General features: G+C 36.0%; 1 protein-coding gene across 1 annotated transcript; it reads right to left on the reverse strand.

Annotated features, from left to right (window-relative positions):
• Positions 1–1,555: 1,555 nt before the first annotated feature.
• PRH75 (DEAD box RNA helicase (PRH75)) lies at positions 1,556–12,596 on the reverse strand. The gene is given in 15 exon segments (XM_089447980.1): positions 1,556–2,127; positions 2,510–2,643; positions 2,757–2,851; positions 2,972–3,068; positions 3,216–3,387; positions 3,482–3,542; positions 3,638–3,739; positions 5,926–6,037; positions 6,156–6,310; positions 6,504–6,574; positions 7,210–7,321; positions 7,409–7,549; positions 7,688–7,822; positions 11,992–12,342; positions 12,345–12,596. Coding segments are annotated over 15 exon segments (2,082 nt in total). The 5' UTR covers positions 12,438–12,596; the 3' UTR covers positions 1,556–1,876.
• Positions 12,597–18,006: the final 5,410 nt, after the last annotated feature.

Below are 18,006 nucleotides of genomic sequence, written 5' to 3' on the forward strand. Positions count from 1 at the left end.
TAAATATTAACTAATTATCAACGTAAACGTGACACGATAGATAAATTTAATCCATCTCTCTAGCTAAGTAAACTTCATTATCTACATTGCTCCAGCATTACATGTCTCTCGTATTTAAATCACCCTATATAATATAAAACAAATCACGGACCACAGAATTACATGTCTCTCGTATTTAAATCACCCTATATAATATAAAACCAATCACGGAACACTAAACTTAGTCTCATGTATTTGCATTATATATCACAAGTGTTTCCAAATAACATATTTATGGGATGTAAACCAATTGGTTTGTGTGTGGTGTTGTCCTCACCAAGTCATTGGCTCAAAGCCACCGTTGGGATGTTTGTGTGTAGTTTAGTCCCCACCAAGTCATTGGCTCAAAGCCACCATTGGGATGTTTGTGTGTAGTTTAGTCCCCACCAAGTCATTGGTTCAAAGCCATCATTGGGAGAATTAAACTATCTCAAGGGGCATCCAACCTGAATCGAGTTTCACCAACCTGAATCGAGTTTCACATTTTTGGGAGGTTTGTGTGTAGTTTAGTCCCCACCAAGTCATTGGTTCAAAGCCACCGTTGGGAGAATTAAACTATCTCAAAAGGCATCCAACCTCAATCAAGTTTCACACTTCCACTAGTAAGTGGATAGTTCTTTCATTGTTCTGCAAACAAACCAACCAACCAACCAAATACAAATATCAATGACATCAACTCCATCCAATTTAATCATTACTTTGATAGAAATTTGTCTATAGGTTTTTGTCTAATAAGCTTTGTTTGTTATTATCCACCTATTTTACCCTTGGATTAGCTAATCACCTACTTCAATTCATCAGTACATGCACTTTAAGATAACTATTTAATGTAATTCCGAGTTAATGGCCCCCTCAAAATACCGAGCTAGATACAACAGGCCGTAAAACGCTGATATCAAAAACCGACAATCATCGCATAAAACTAGTCATATAGACCCTTAGACGCCATATAGTAGTTCTATGCAAAGAAAGGAAATAAAATGTACATAATTCATATACTGTCAAGAAATGCTTATATTCCAGAGTCGAGAAACATCTCTTCAAAAAGACCTTCAAATGCCGAAGAAACTGCATGCCTTTCTCAGAGCATGATACAACATAATAGCTTGTATGCAATTCTATCAAATCTTCTACAGAATCCTTATATTTTTATAATTTAGAATGTATCACAGCAGAATATCCATCTAGCTCCTACAACTACAAAATGATTCTGAATTATAACAGTATGCACATGGTCGAAATAACTTTTCGTGTGCAGTCTAAAAGCTTTACTAGAATGTCTAAAAATTTTGTGCGAAATCTCGTAAAATAATGAGGGTGCTGTCCCCGAGTAAAATTCTTCAAACCTCGTGTAGGACACCCAATCAAAATCTTGGGTTAGGCAGCCTCCTTGAAATCTCATGCCTGTCTAAAGGACCTTAAATAACTCCTTGGGGAGTAAAATAATTCTATATGGGTCGAAAAAAGATGACCCAAAAACAAGCAGAGAGCTTGGGAGCTTTCGAGCAGAAACGTGTAGTAGCATATTCGAAGGCTCCATCTTCTTTTCTCATATAGAAAAACGGTACAAAAATAAAGCATCATCTAATGGATGATGATGGTCATAGATATAATCAGATCAAGATATAAGCAGTGACTTGAATACTCTTACACCTTTCCCTAATGAATGTTTTCACACTACAGTACCCCTAAACAAATAAACCAAGGCTTCTCTAATTGTAGCTCTTTTTTGCCGAGAAGGATATGACGGACAGCCCAGGCTATAGTTAAGAATCTCTGCCAGTTAAAATACACATTACTTTATTTGAAATTTTTGAAATGATGATCACCAATTCCCTTACTGACGTCCCCAACCTCGACCTCCTCTTGAACCACCACCACGACCTCCTCTTGAACTACCACCACGGCCTCCTCTTGAACCACCACCCCCTCCTCTTGAACCACTGGAATATCCTCCCCGCCCTCCTCTGCCATACCCATTACCGTAGCCACCCCCTCCATGTCCTCTTGATTGGTCATTACGAACTTGTTGCATCTCTGGTAGACTTTCAATTAATTCGATATCAACCCCATCTGCATTTTCCTGAGCTGTAAATAGTACAAAACAAACTATAGTTTATTTGCACGACATAGAATACAACATAAAATCAAAATTAATCACAAAATGAAACAGAAGCAATTAGTAAGTAGAATATATAATCCTCCCTTAATACGTCACACCACCATATCGGAATTGGAACTAATGATAGATGCACCCCTTAAACATCATACCAGCATATAAGAATTATAGGACAGATGATGGATGGACTTCTTGACATCATACCACCATATAAGAATTGGGAGACTATACGATAGGTGACCTCATAGCATCAATAGATACGTAACAGACAGATATCAAGACTTTCTATGAAATTTTCGAGGCACTCTGATTTTTATCAATCCCTAGAACTACTAAACCACCAGAAAGTACCTGCAAGAAATAAATCCACATGCTCATTTGCCACATCAAATACGGCACCAGTTGCATCTGCAGTGAGAGACATGCCCTTGATCCCAGCAATAGTTTCCTCTGGTATAACTCTTCTTAGTATGGTAAAAGCATATCTGCAATGCTCCCAATAAAAATTATCAATCTCCACTGGAATTAGTTTGGTGAATGTAATTACTTCAGAGAAATTTAATCATATTTCCAAACATGCCCGGCGGGTGACACTCACGATGGGGTATGCATAATCCTTCCAGTTTTAAGAATTAAGGTTGCAAAACCCTCTTGAGAGGACAGTAATGATCTTCTCTTGAATTCTGTGTATCCCTTCAAGATCATCATATCAATAAAAACGCAACTTTGTTAAATCCATGAAAAGCACAAGTAACCTTATCTCCTTGCAATATAAAACTAATCAGAATGCAAATAGTGAACTATAGTGCTTACTGCAATCTTTGCTAGTGCTTTTGCAATGATATCCACAGGTGAAAGATCGGATTTCTTCACCAGATCCTCAGCTGATTGCCGAAAAATGGGAAGCACACTGTACAAACATTTTCATTTAGATGCTAAGGAGAATAAAATTCACTTCACTTAAAACAGAATCTAAATTTATTGTCAAAAAGATATTGAAATTACAGGATCACATATAATTTCTTAATTATATAAAACAGCTTTCCTGTAAACCTACCTGTCACTGACACTAGTAATACTTTCTGCAGCAGTTGATCCAGTAGCTTTAGCAACCTCTCCTGGCTGAGGAGCAGATACACGCTCAAATTTTACACCAGCCTGCCTTTCTATCTGAGAAATCATATATTGCTTCTTTCTATCATAAAGCATCACAGAGACTCCAGTGTTGCCTGCAAAATTTTCAATCGTTGGCTAATCACTTGACAAATACATGGTTTCAGCTACACTTCGCAAAAGAAAGTCCATTCAAGGTATAGACCAGACCTGCTCTACCAGTCCGCCCAGATCGATGAATGTATGTTTCCACATCTCTTGGTGGTTCACACTGAAACATAAGAACTATCAGTAAAATAAACTAAATTGACTTGAAGAACTATAATATAATACAATTACTTATCCTCTGTGTATCAAGCTGCTAACCTGAATTATAAGCTGAACATCATTGATGTCCAAACCGCGTGCCGCAACATCTGTCGCAACTAGGAGTGGAAACTTTCCCGAACGGAATCCAGCAAGAATCACCTAGAAACATCAGAGTTCAATTGAAAGCTGAGACACGTCACTTTAGATTGTCTGAATGCAACAAATCAAAAATGGAAATAAAACCTGTTTGCATCCTAATATTCCTGATATTAACCTTCTATTATATATCTGACCACTGTGTTGCAAAATATTAAAATGCAGAATAAAAAGGGCATGATATGGCTTTAAGATCCTTGAAAATATTTGAATATCTATAGATATAGATATGACATTCTTCGAACCCACACCTCTGTCAAAATCTGAACCTTATACAGAGGAAAAAGGACTAACCAGACCGGTGAAACAGAATAACCATCAAAATTTGCAGAACATGTGCTTCCATCAACATTCCAAAATATGGCAATCGTTGCAAACATGACCATTGGAAGACCAACAAGGTTTGCACGTTCTTGAGAAGCCTACTTTTTTATTTTATTGACAATATCTCTAGGAGCATCAGACACTTGTCAATGTCAGTTGACCAGATAAGCACATAATCATATCCTGCTACAAAAATTTAATGCCAGTCCACTGTGCTCTACAATATCAAGAACCCTAGAAAAATAATAACCTGACTCCTGCAATTTAAGCACAATTCCTATTCTCAATTTTGTATAATTACATCTCTGGACTTGGTATAAATAATTGGATCACAGTGCGAGTAGATTAGAATGTTATTTGGTTCGAGAATGTCATCAGCAGCACTTATGATTGTAGTTAGTTGTTCATGACTTTACTTCAGATAAGAATCAAGATAGACATTTTTGTGGTATGCCTGCTAACCAGATAGAAAACTTCATGTTTTGACATGCTCCTATGAAGGCATATGTCAACCTCTGGACAGGTTACACAACAACCATATTTCGCAAAGTTTGTAATTTGGGGAGCTGATTCTACTTTCTTTCAAACAAAGCCACCTTTGACAAAGGCAGATCAAGAAATATGAAATTGGTGATTTTGCTTCATCTATCATAACATTAGATATATCTGGTATTTTTTTCCAAACCCCATCCATATTCCAGTAACCTTAACATGGTTACATGACTGACCTTTGAAATTGTCAAGGACTCAAACAGTTTAAAGCAAAATAGGAACCAATATGGTTTTGTAACAAAGATTATCTTTATCAGACCTTGTTTCCATTTTCGTTTCAAGCAATGCCATGATACACAAACTACAGTACTGTGGTCTAGAATTACGAAGTCGGTTAAAAAGAAACTGCTCCAACAACCATAACATAACATGTGTTTCAGATATCTTCTCTACAAACTCCCTCAAATATTAAGACTCATTCTGTGCAAAATATGAATTTGTTCATAAATTTCCTTTCCAACATGCTAAACTTGTGAATTTATCTGCATTGTCTGAAACCTTGCTTTTTAATGGCATTTGAACCACAGATATTAAGTTTCAGATCATGTTGCTAAAACATTGACAACTTCTCTTTTATATAAGATTATTTTAAAATATACTTCATCACGCTGTCAACAAATTCTCCGGTGGGGAGGAAAAATTCCTTGATGTACAGCCTATAGAAAGCATGCAGAGAACCTTTGAGGAAAAATTCCTTGATGTACAGTCTACAGAAAGTATGCAGAGAACCTTTGATTGTATAAACTTCTACTGAGCCACATGTTCCAACTGCAAACTTTTATCTGGGATATGGAAGAATATGGAAGAGAATTATGTCAAATATGCTTAATGATGATAACCATATCAGATATCATGCACTGCACAGAAGTGAACTGCAACTTGTGATAGGTATCAGTAGGAATACATGAGCTATGGTTTCAGCTAAATTACTGCATATTCTAGGTTGCAACACTAAATGATTGTGTTTCCAACATTGGGTTAGTTTCCATTACACCAAATAAAGGCAGAAACTGCCGCTTATGATCAGTATCATACATGAGCCATGATTTGAGCACAATTGCTGTATATTCTAAGTTGCAACACTACCTTGTGTTTTGGACATTAGGCTAGTTCCCATCACACCAAATAAAGGCAGTGAGCTAACCATCATGGTTTGCCCCACAAAGATTTTAAAGAAAATCTGAAGACAACAATTTGGATAGCTAAGATCAACCCTTAAAAGCCTTGCTTCAAGCAACATTCAGTTCAAGCAAATAAAATAACATCAGAATTAAGAACATCAAATTGCAATGACTGCTGTTAACATGACCTACTTCACGTTGTGATTGTTGTATATCCCCATGCAAAGCACGAGCATTTTGCAAAGATCCAGCGAGTTCAGATGCATCATTCTTTGTCTCAGTAAAAACAATCACACTTCCCCCACTGCAAAAATAGATAAGCAACTACCTTCAGATCTAACATAAAAATGAGTTTCTCCACAAGAGAAGCAGCACAATAAAAAGCATTCAAGTTTAGAACATGTCAAACTACAAAACCCAACCTGCTATAGCAGCGAATAACATCTGGTATAACTTGTGTTCTTGCTGAATAAAAACAAGGAAGAACGATGTGTCTCACACTTCTACTAGCTTTCATCTTATCATCTCCCACAAGATCTGCAGTTTTTCTGTCAGGTTTCAAGAACCTTGATGCAATCTGTTTGACGAGTATAACAAGATGGTCATCATCAGTATAATCAAAACCTGCAAGCTACTTCAAGAAATTTGGGTCTGCATTGGCATAATAATATTATCAAAAATCAAAGGCAACTAAAAGATAAAATGACAAAAATAACATCAGTATAATCGAATTGCAACAAACCACGACCCACAGTCCTCATGATCCTTACCTTCTTTACCCAATCTGGCATTGTTGCACTAAAAAGAAGTGTCTGAACCTTGCTTGCATCCTCAACTTTTCCTGAATCACGCACATTGCCAAACTTAGAGAACATCAATATTAATTACACATATCAAATATTAGGATGCTATAAACAGGCAGAAGAAAAAATAGATATATTATAAATCAATATTCAATGTGATTGACCAATTTTGACCAAAAATTGTGTCCAAGATCCATGGACAGAAATCAGGCGCAGGAGGTTCGAGTATCAAATAGTATTTAGATCCATTTGAGATTTGCCTACCTGCTGCGAAGATTTCAAATATAAAATAGGCTAAACAGTAAACCTCAATAGCATATATGGTTAAGAATATGTGTTTCTTTCTAAAAGGTCACGGGTTCAAATCCAGAGGGAGGTAGGGTATTACAGCTAAAAAGACTAGGCAATCATATCAGTAAACAGATCAAGTAACTTAAATCAATGATACAACATTGTAATGGGATTGCAACAAGTGCATGTGCAAGCCTTAATGCAGAAAATTAAAATGACAAACTAATTAATTAATATGACCGTGCTTTGGACAAAACATGAGATTAGTGTAAATGCGAGAAAAGAACTTGACCCTGTACTAATACACAATATGATACAAGGATTCATATTTATTGCACAAATAATCATAATCAACAGCTTCTACAGAAAAACATGATCCTACCAAGAATGGTCTCAACATGCTCTACAAAGCCCATGTTCAGCATTTCATCAGCCTCATCCAAGACACGAAATTTCAAGGATTTCAGATTCAACGTCCCTCTTTCAATATGATCCTGTGTAGAGAAATCATGTCAAGCTTGGATTCACTATGAACAGTAACACATAAAAGGGATAAATGAACACAAAACATGTTTTGTCACCTTAATGCGCCCAGGTGTACCAACAATGATATCCACACCTCTACGCAATGCATATTCCTGTGGACCATAGGGAGCACCTCCATATACAGAGGATGAATGAAGGCCAACTGCTCCACCATAAACCTCAAAGTCAGCATGGACCTGCATTACAAAACATTTCTTACATGGAATTCCTGAAGTCACAAGCATAAAGAAATTACAAATGAACTTTTTGAACAATTTCAATATCAAGTCAGACTGCAGATGATAGACAAAGCTCCGGACTTTTTAAAAGGTTACCTGTTTTGCAAGCTCCCTTGTTGGAACTAACACAATCACACTGGGGGCCCTTCCATAGGCTGTATTCCTACCTTTGGCATTTGGACCATTTGTTAACGACTCCACAATAGGCAACACAAATGCCAATGTTTTACCCTAAACAAATTCATGTATACATATCAGTAAATATGATGTTGATTTAAATTATAAGAATAGACTTCTAGTTCAGAGAAAAAGATTTATCCTTTAAGAGTTTAACTGATTATCCCTCTCTGAAAAACTTGAATTAGAAATAAATCCCATATTGTCTTAATTAATTGATGGATGCTCAAACCAGATGAGCACACGCTGAACTTGATATTTTATTCTGAACAAAAACTCTAGATTATGAAATAATTAGTAAGTTAATAACAAATCAGGAACCACAGAAAGACAGGACTCTTTATATGTTTCTCCCAATACAAAATTATCATTCCCTGTTCTGTCCGTGTGTATAATCCATGCAAAAAGTGAGAAATTGTTGAGCATCTATAAAAGCTAGCTAGTCCTGACTCCTCACACAAAAGCCAATGCACGTCATGACTATATTTGACATATTTCATATCATTTTATCACTTCCAGTCAATGCATGCAAGCAACACTTTTCAACACTTGACATTACAATGAAGCAGATACATCTCACAACTCGAGGAAGCTACCCTTTTGCTAAGATGCTGCAACTGGGCGGGTATCCTAATAAACCAAATTTCACCCACAAGACATTCACCTTGGTGGGGGGCATAACAATGCCCCCACTTTACCAACCAACCAACCCCCCTGTTGACCAAATTGAAGATTTTGGCTTATGTTTTAATGGTAGACAGGTGGGTATGTTTTCATTTTATTAGCATACTCTTTAGTTAACAATTTTGATAATTTGATATCTTACCAAAGGAGGAGCTGTCAATTTGTTCTTTAAAATGCATATTTAATTGCCACTGGAGGACTTATAATACTTGGTGAAAATCATCTCACCCATTTTATATCTTAGCCTATAGAAAAGCAAAGCGACTATGAAGTGTCTACCCATGACATTTGTGCACAAACAGTATACGAAATATATTGGAAGGCATGCAAATATAGGCTGAAGTTCACACATTTAATTGCCACTGGAGTATACAAGTTATACTCGGTGAAAATGTTCTCGTCTAAATTGTATCTTAGCCTTTAGAAGAGCAAAGGGTTATGAAATGTCTGCCCATGCTATTCTCGCACCAACAGTAAGAGAAATAATATCCATAGGCATAAAAGTGAGTCTAAGCCTAGTTATTTTATTCTGGCGACTGATCAATTTGTATTATTGCCACAGCATGCAAGTGACTTATAACAATCAATAACATATGCAAGGGCACAAATGAGAAATCATCAACTTTGAGGTGGCAGTTTACATTTAGTCGGGATTTAATCGGTAAGGGTCCAAAAATTGAAAAAATCATTAAAGTCTGGAGGTTTTGAAAAAGTCAGCAATTTTTTAAAAACAACAACACCAACAAAATTACAAAATATTCATTTAAAAAAGGTCGTTAAAGAAACTACCTCACTCATGGATTTTTGGAAAAACTTCTGATTTTATCCAGACTTTTTTGATAAAATCCCGATTTTTCGTTAAAAAACTACCTCGCTCGCAATTTTTTCTCTATTTTTTCAATAAAATCCTAATTTTTTGTTTTCCGAAAAGTCACCAAAAAATTGGCTGATAAAATCAGCTAGCTCAAAAAATCGGACTTCAGAAATTTTATTGCAACTTTTTACACAGTAGTGTAAACCTAGTGAAAATGAGTTCCAGCTCAAGGAGAGACAACCTATGGTGGTTGTCAGGCTCATGAGTGGTCTGTAGCCTCTAAGGGATGTCAATTTACTTTTGGTTTGTAGGCCCCACTTCCATAACTGAAACTTGGAGGTCGGTTCATATCATAGTGACACAGCTCGTGTTTACCTTGGAAAGCTTGTCAAAGTAGGCAAGGGTAAATGTGGGACAAGGCATTACAAACTTACACTAAACCAACACTACTATCAATTCCATTCATCAAACTCAAGTATTGAAACGGGTTTTATACAATCATTTCTTACTGCAGCTTGAAAGGGAGCCATATCCATCTCACCCATACTCCACCGTTTAGTAAAGGTTTAATTAAATTTTTGACATACCATAGGAGTATAAACATAACTTGAGTGACATGTTGCACCTTCCCACAGATACAATTGTACAGAAGAAAACTATAGTCATGTGTGAGGCCTTCAGTATGGCAACATTATTGTCATTCCACATAAATAGCATGTATCATTAACAACAGTGTGAATTGTGGACATTGAAAATAAACATTTAAAAAGAAAAAGAATTCTCTTTAGGTGACATTGGTTTGTAGAAGATGTTGTGGTAGTTGTTAAGAATGACAGTTGTGTATCCAACAAAGTTGTAGCCATCATTTTAGTAACTATAAGCACAAGTGTGCATGTTTGTTTCAGTCCCTTCGGATAGACTGATCATTTCACAATCCCACTTTCAACAATAAATATATGAGATGCATTTTATAACAGAACGTACAGTTAGCAGTGCATGCATGACATTGATAGTTTCCAAATTCATGCATAGTTGAAAGAACTTGAAACTTTCTTTTGACTAACGTGTGAAATACATTTGGTGTTAAGAATGTATACGCACGCCCAGGTGCAACAAACTTATATGTGAAGATTTAATAAAAGTCATCTTAATTATTATTTATATAATATTATCATGTTAATATCATCTAATTATCATGGATATTATGATATTATATAATTATGTGTTGAGGCGTTTAGATGGTACCAGGCTAAAGCAAATTGAGTCGAACTATATTTACTGGAGCATAGGTAACCTGGGCTTCGCATGTGCAAAGGTAATCAGACATAAGAATGTCAGATTCCTAAGAATTTACCGTGAGTTTCTTGGGGAAACTATAAACAACCAAGCATGCATTGGGGCCCTAACCAAAGGCACTAAAATCTGCAGCAATCCGAGTTACGAGAACATTGAAGAAGCGGGAGACTCCAAATTCATCATCGACTCCCCCCATAATTAGCAATTTGTAGCTCCTGCAAAAAATGTTGACTGTATTGGTCAAGCAACGGCCAATAGAATGTAGGATGCCAGGGGATAAAAGGATATATTACACCAACTTCTAGATTAGTCCCTTGTATCTGACTGAAGATCGTAACCCTCAGCCCTCCCACCCAAAACAAATCTCGGGAAAATGGAAAATCACAACGAATTAAAAGATAGCTCTGATGATTTATCATTATCCAGAACAAGCCTTGAAACACGACCCTTCTTGCCACCCTGAACATTCCCCTCATTTATCAGGCAATATATCATATTCTCGAGAGCTAAACATGCTCCCTATACGAGCTTTGCTTGAGACTAGATGAGAAATAAACTTGGGATTCCAACTCCACGGGCAAGCGAGAAGACAGAATCATCCAGCCATAGCTCCAAACCAAATTAAGGAGGAAAAAACAAATCGTATAGTGAATACTGACACAGATTGGAGGAAGCATGCCTGTAGAGATCAAAGATATTGTTGAAAATAATAAGAAGGCCGTGAAGGACAAGGTTATACAAGTATTGTTAGCTCTCAAGTTTCAACTTGGGCTTTTGGGAATGATAATCAATGATAGTACAGGGACTTAAGAACAGGAACCTGCAATCATCAACGGAAGCTTACTGTTGGTGTGCATACACAACGTAGGTAAGTTTACTTAGGTCAAGTCAGTGATCTAATCACTGTGCATAATTAACTTAGTTGAACTACCCAACCACCTGAATTTAATGCTAAGCTCCTCCGAATTTATTATAAATACAGGTGATCTCCTTGTAAATATACAACATATATACAATAGAGCGGATTTCCACCTGGAACCGACAAGGTCTAGACTACACCTAGAAAGTCTGGCTGGTTTTTTCAAACCGTTTTTCTCCGTATCCAAGTTTATACATGGTTAGGAATCAAGGTTGGGGTTCATATCTCCCCACTGGACTGAACTGTACTGGAAAACAAGTAATAAAAACGAAGACTGGACAGCTAGACTTGGGGTTCTCAGCTCCCGCCTGAACTGGACTGGAGACAAATAACAGAAGCCAGAAAAATGAACCCAAAAAAAGTGATTAACCAATGCCCAAAACAAAGATTAGGCAGCTACACCATATTTGAATAGAGTTTTACGGAATGCAAATAGCCACGAATCAGTCGTTCAAACACAAGTAAAAATAATTAAAAAGCTGCAGTCGACTACGAGTAAGATTAGCATGCCTGTCCTGTACGAGCTCGACCGACCATGTCCGAGCCATTGAAGATAATTTCGAAGGTCATTGCCTGGATGGGGAAGAGTGACTCAATCCCCTTGGACTTGAGCTTCTGCCTCAGTGGCTCCGAAATATTGAAATTAGAAACCGCGTTGGGATTCTCTTCCTTCTCTTCCTTCTCCTCTTCTTCTTCCTCTTCGACATCGCTGCCCCATGTCTTCTTCTTCTTCTTGCTGCGCTTGGGACTGGAATCATCACCTACGGCCTCCTTGGACAATTTCCTCTTGGAGGTCATAGATTCACTTCCGTTCATGGTATGGTCCACCTCCTCTTCCTCGCCCTGCCTATCCTTCTTCTTCTGTGCTTCTTCTCGCCAGACGAGCCGACGTGCTTCATCTTCTTCTTCGTATCAGAAGAAGGAGATGAGTGGTGGGCGATTTCTAAAGCGGGCATCCTCCTTTCTCCCGCTTCAGCTCGATGGAACGACTGGGTTTCAGAAGAAGAAACAACTTGAAGGTTTTTCGGGATGCATCACCTATTGAATTGCGCTTTAACAAAAACAACTCTCCACCAAAACCCTAGTTTCCACAAACTCTTCTAAACCTCAAACCCTAAAATAGGGTAGCTCAAAATAAAATTTTGCTTTTACAAAAATATCTCAGCCACAACCCTAGATTCGGATTCACATCGAATATCTTTTTCGCATTGATTCCTCGTATTATTGCGACTTGTCCACTAGATGAAGACCTATATAAAGATTTTACCTAATTATAGGTTAAGTAATGAGATTTTTATTATTTTATTATTATGTGATGGAAAGTAAGAAATAGTGCAACTAGTTTGTCTCTAACTTTTTATTAGTTTCTTTTCTTGTGGTATTTTTTTCCCAATTAACTGATAAAATTATTTTCGTTTATTTTAATTTTTATTTGCTATGAAATTGGAAGTTTGAAATTTTTGGCACAAGTAGATGATTAAATGATTCATAGTGAATATGACTAGTGTTATTATTATGTCACTGCTTATGTAGTGAGATTTATGATTGGTTCTAAGTTATTGGTTTGTTCTAGTGTAATCTTTCGATTTTCCATAGTTAATTAATATTAGGTTTTTCCCTGAAATTTTTTGTTGACGTCAGCTTATCTCTGCATCCCCGGCTCCGCATTTCGAAAGTCGATGTCATCTTGTCATGCACAGTAGATTGGGTTGATCCAATTGTATAGGATAGGTACAATAAAGGGTAATCTTTCGTACAGTTGGGAGTTAACTTTGGCTACTTTGAGCTATGGTGGTGTAAATTTCATTTTAAGAGTGTTGGTGGAAAATTTATTATGGTTAATGGATTACCAATAAGTGGATTTAGTTGTTTTCAGTGTTCAAAGGGGTTGTTTTATTTTTTCCTTCGTGTTGTGGCGCTCATTGAGGTTGGATTTCATGTTTTTGTGTCTGTGTTTTCTGTGTGGCATAACTCCTCGTTATCAGGCTTTCGTTATTACCAAGTGAGTTTTTTTTTACTTCATGAATGCGAGCAGTAAATTTTTTGTGCGGAACGTTGAAGGTGTTTCGTTATGTGGCAGGACACAAGGTTGCCAACTTCCTCAAGGACCATCTAACAGGTAAATGTATGGACATTATTTTCTGGTTTAATCATCGTGGTGCATAATTTGGAGTTCTAATGGTTCACTGTTTCGTAGAATTTGCAGGTGAGACTTTAGAATATAGAGCATAACAATTGTTCGGGTAAGTGAATTTCTGGATTCTACCGATGGAAACCTGGTGAGTTTTTGAGTTCTCTCTGTGAGCAAACTCTGGTTTAATGGGTGATTTTATTTCTTAACAGAAGTGTTAAATACATTGTGGGGTCAAGTTTCGATGGTTTGGACCCAATGTTGTAGGAATAAACTAGTAGTGACTGACCACAACTAGGTCGGAGGTCGACCCATCTTTGCATTTACGTAGGTCCTATGAGCAATGTGTCGACGTTGATTGCATATGTTCTGCTTTTAAATTGTTTGTCGACCCCAATTCCATGTTTCTATGTAGCCGTTACGGCAAAGATTTCCTGCAATTTACTCTGAAAGTTGCAAAGTTGTGAGTATTGGGATCTTTATATTTTCAGAAGGCTCATGAGCAATGTGGCAGCTTTGACTCCACGTCGTGTTGTTTTAGATAGTCGAGGGGTTGGAGTTTTATTGACATAGACATCTAGCTCCAGAAGAAAATAACTCTAAACTCAATCGAGCGTGACGCATAGACACAAGGGTGTGTTAATTTTTAAGTTTCTAAAATTTGTGATGTTGGAAGTTGACGCATGTTTCCATTTTACAAGACTCATGAACAAGGTCTTAATTCGGACTCGATATTGTGGTCTTTTAAATAGTCGGGGAGTCAGAGTTCTATTGGCATAAATATCTAGGTGGTGAAAAAAATAATGCCGACTTGTGTCGGGCCCAACGCATAAACGCGACGTTTTAAGTTTCTAAAATTTGCGATGTTGGAAGTTGACCAATCTTTCCATTTCCACAAAGCCCTTGAGCAATAAATATATGAAAAACTAAATACTAAGCTATGTTTGATTGTTAAATTTGCAGTTCGGAGCTTCATCTTGTGTATGCAAGTTCTCTCATGGTTTTTACGTTCATTCCATTGTCATAGGACACACTTTTGCTATTAATTTGTTTTTCAAAACACTAAATTTATTGGAATAAAAGTTATAGTTTAACTGATGGGAAATTACAGTGTTAGATAATTCCCAACTAGAAAGACAAAAACATGAAAGAATTGACACCAAAATTCAACTTTCGACAATATTGGAGAACTGTTGAGACCAATGCTACTAGTATTCAGAGTTTCCAACGGTGGGATTTTCTAATGTACATTCTTCCTAAATTTTATGCATGGACGAACATGCTTGAGCCACGTTTGTAAGAGTACGTTAAAAAAAAATCAAATTAAGAATAAGGACATCTCTCTCCATTTCAATTTTTTTGGTTTCTTTGGGGTCAGAGGAAACCTGTAGTTGAGGTTAGGCCTGACTTTGTGGTCGGGCAGTCGACGTGTTTGTGAAGAAGAATAATAAGGAAAAGGTCAGCCCTCGACCCATGTTGGCAAAGGATGAGCTTTGAGCAATATTGAAGTTGCAACTAGCATTTAAGTTGGTTGTTTTTTACTTTTGTAATTTATGAAACATATTCACATTATTTTTTTCTTTAGGCAAAGGATAACAGGTTCATATCTTTTAAACATTTTAATACTAATTTGTTTTAATTTGTACGTAGTTCTTGGATTTATTATCTTAAACTTTTAGAAAGAAAGAATAATAATCTTTCTGTAAAATTGCTTTAACTAAATTTGTCTTATAAAAATAATTTGTTGAATTTATTTATTTTTATTGATAAGAATATAAAGTATTTTACATTACATTTATTAAATAATATGTTATATGAAAAAATAAAATAATAACTTATAGACACATATGTTTCTTTTGTGGGTCTTCATAGAAGCAAGTCCGAAAGCCGCGCTAACTATGAGGTCAGATGTGGTTGTTGTAAACACACATAACTATATGCACATATTTCTTTTGTGGCCTCTACTGAAAACAAGATGGAGGTCGGCCCTCACTATGAGGTCGGAGGTCGACATTGTCTTTCAAATGATCTCTCTAGACACTCCTGACCACTGACACTCCCCGACCAATTCGACTCCAACTTCAATACTTCATGCACACTGGTGCGAGGTCAGAAAAATTCAACGGAGGTTGGGATATCTGTTTGATTTAAATATTATTTTAATCAAAATTATTGGTGTATACATTAATGTTGATATTAGGTGAGATTAAAGTACTTGGTAATTTAATTTTTTTATTCAATATAAATTTTTACATTTTATTTACTATAATCCAGACTCATTGTTATTATTATTATTATTTCTTATAAACGAGTTAAATGAGATATATGATCAAGTTTATCATGAGTTGACATGTTATAAATCAAATCTTAAATATCTAATGAAATTAATTGTTATTATACATTCACTGTGTGACATTTGGCGAAGGAAAAAAAGTTAATGTAAATTTAAACTTCTTATAAACATAAATAAGCAAGGAAATAGTTTTTATAATAATATATATTATTTATTGTTGGTTAATTTGTATCATTAGTCTTTGTAAAAGAAAATAAAAATAATCATATTCACATTATTTTTTCTTTAAAGAAGGAATAACGGGTTCATATATTTTAAACGTTTTATCATATAAGAATAATTTATTCAAATTATTTTTTTATGATATATATATATATATATATATATATATATAATTAATTTTATTAAATAATATGTTATATGAAAAAACTAAATAACAAATTGTAAAGAGATGGTTATGAATATAATTCATAACAAATAAAATAAATATAAATACTAAATAATCGAGTAATAATTATGTTAAGTAGTTATTAGTTAAGTGAAAAAGTGTGTCTAAAAGACATGCCCCGTCATGAAAGGACACCTATTTAGGTATATATGCAGGTCCTCATTGTAACATTCAATATCACTTGTACATTTCTATGTATAATAAATTATTATTACAAATACCTCTTGTGTATTTTTACAATTAAAGCCAACAAGCTATAAGTTTTGTTACTTCGGTGGTATCGGAGTCATGGCGCAAAATATAATCATGCGAGTCTTTAAGCGTTGTTCGCCACACAATATGCCATTACGTACACATCTTGAATTCATGGAGCAATTTAGTAAAATTCAAGAATCATTTCAACGTTTAGAAAAATCATTTGCAGAAGTTAAAGCATGTTGAAAGGAAATCGATAATAAGGAAGATAATAGCGACAATGAAGAAACGAAACTAGGTGAAGCAGGGGAAGAAGATTTTGATAAGGATGATGATAATGAAAATGAAGTTTGTTTGGAGCAAGAAAATGAGTTATCTTCAAAAGTGAACAAATGTCAGCCTACATGCATGGAAATCTCTTCAAAAGAGATTACAAATCAAGCAATGCCAGATCGAGGAGATTTGTTGGAAAATTGTGAAGAAGCAATGCCAGATAAGGGAGATTTGTTGGAAAGGTGTGAAGGGATTAAAATTACGGTTTCCAAAGTGGATAATACAATCCATTCCCATTGTGCAGGTAAAGGGTTGTTATCTGGTAATTCAGAGAAGATGCCTTATGGGGATAGGAAGCACATTAAAACAGGTGATTTGGAGGGTGTTAGCTCAGCTGTTGAATATTCTGCAGTCCTTGAAATGGGTAACTCAGAGAATAGTGCATCTATCCCCTCATCCAAAAGCAAAGAAAAAACTTTGGCTGTCGAAGTTGATGGTGACTTTGATTGCATTGAAATTTTAAGAAAGTTTGTGCATAAAAGACAGTTCATTCTGACAGATGTTGCGAATCAGATGGTCGTGTCGTCGAATTTCCTAGCATCCTTGATTAAAGGAGATAAACATGATATCCCTATCGATCTACAAAAAAAGGTTAGTGGTTGGGTGTGCAACTTCCTATCAAGTCATATTAATACATCTCAACCTACAACAGAACAAGAGACCTTTTTAAGCACCAAAGCATATCATCAGGATGATTTGGCTAGAGATTATGTTCAGACTAGAAGACCTAGCAAAAGAATAAAGAACAAGAAAAAGATTCTAAAGGCGGTAGGTTGTGATAAGGAGAGGCAAGAACAAGAAATGCAACAATAGACAAGGCCTATGACAACATAACCGAAGCATAATTTAAAAAGGCGTCCTACTAAAGTCGAAGATGTTACAACCAAAATTGGCAATATTGTTGTTGAAAAGCATAGTAATTCAAAGCATTCTAAGGAGTTGCAATAGTTATGGGTTTGTCCAAAAAAGAAATCAACCATGCACGCAATTTTAGTGTCATTGTTGATATTGCCAGAAGAAGCCGAGACCCGCCCCATAGAAGAAATCCTCGTAGCCAAGATTACAGATGCACCTCATAACCAGGATTATAGACGCAGCAGGTTACTGCAGTCCTTACGTGCCTCA

This window comes from Pinus tabuliformis, chromosome X (assembly GCF_031772625.1).
Source record: "Pinus tabuliformis cultivar Carrire ecotype Pingquan chromosome X, CPIR1, whole genome shotgun sequence".
Taxonomy (NCBI): Eukaryota; Viridiplantae; Streptophyta; class Pinopsida; order Pinales; family Pinaceae; genus Pinus; species Pinus tabuliformis.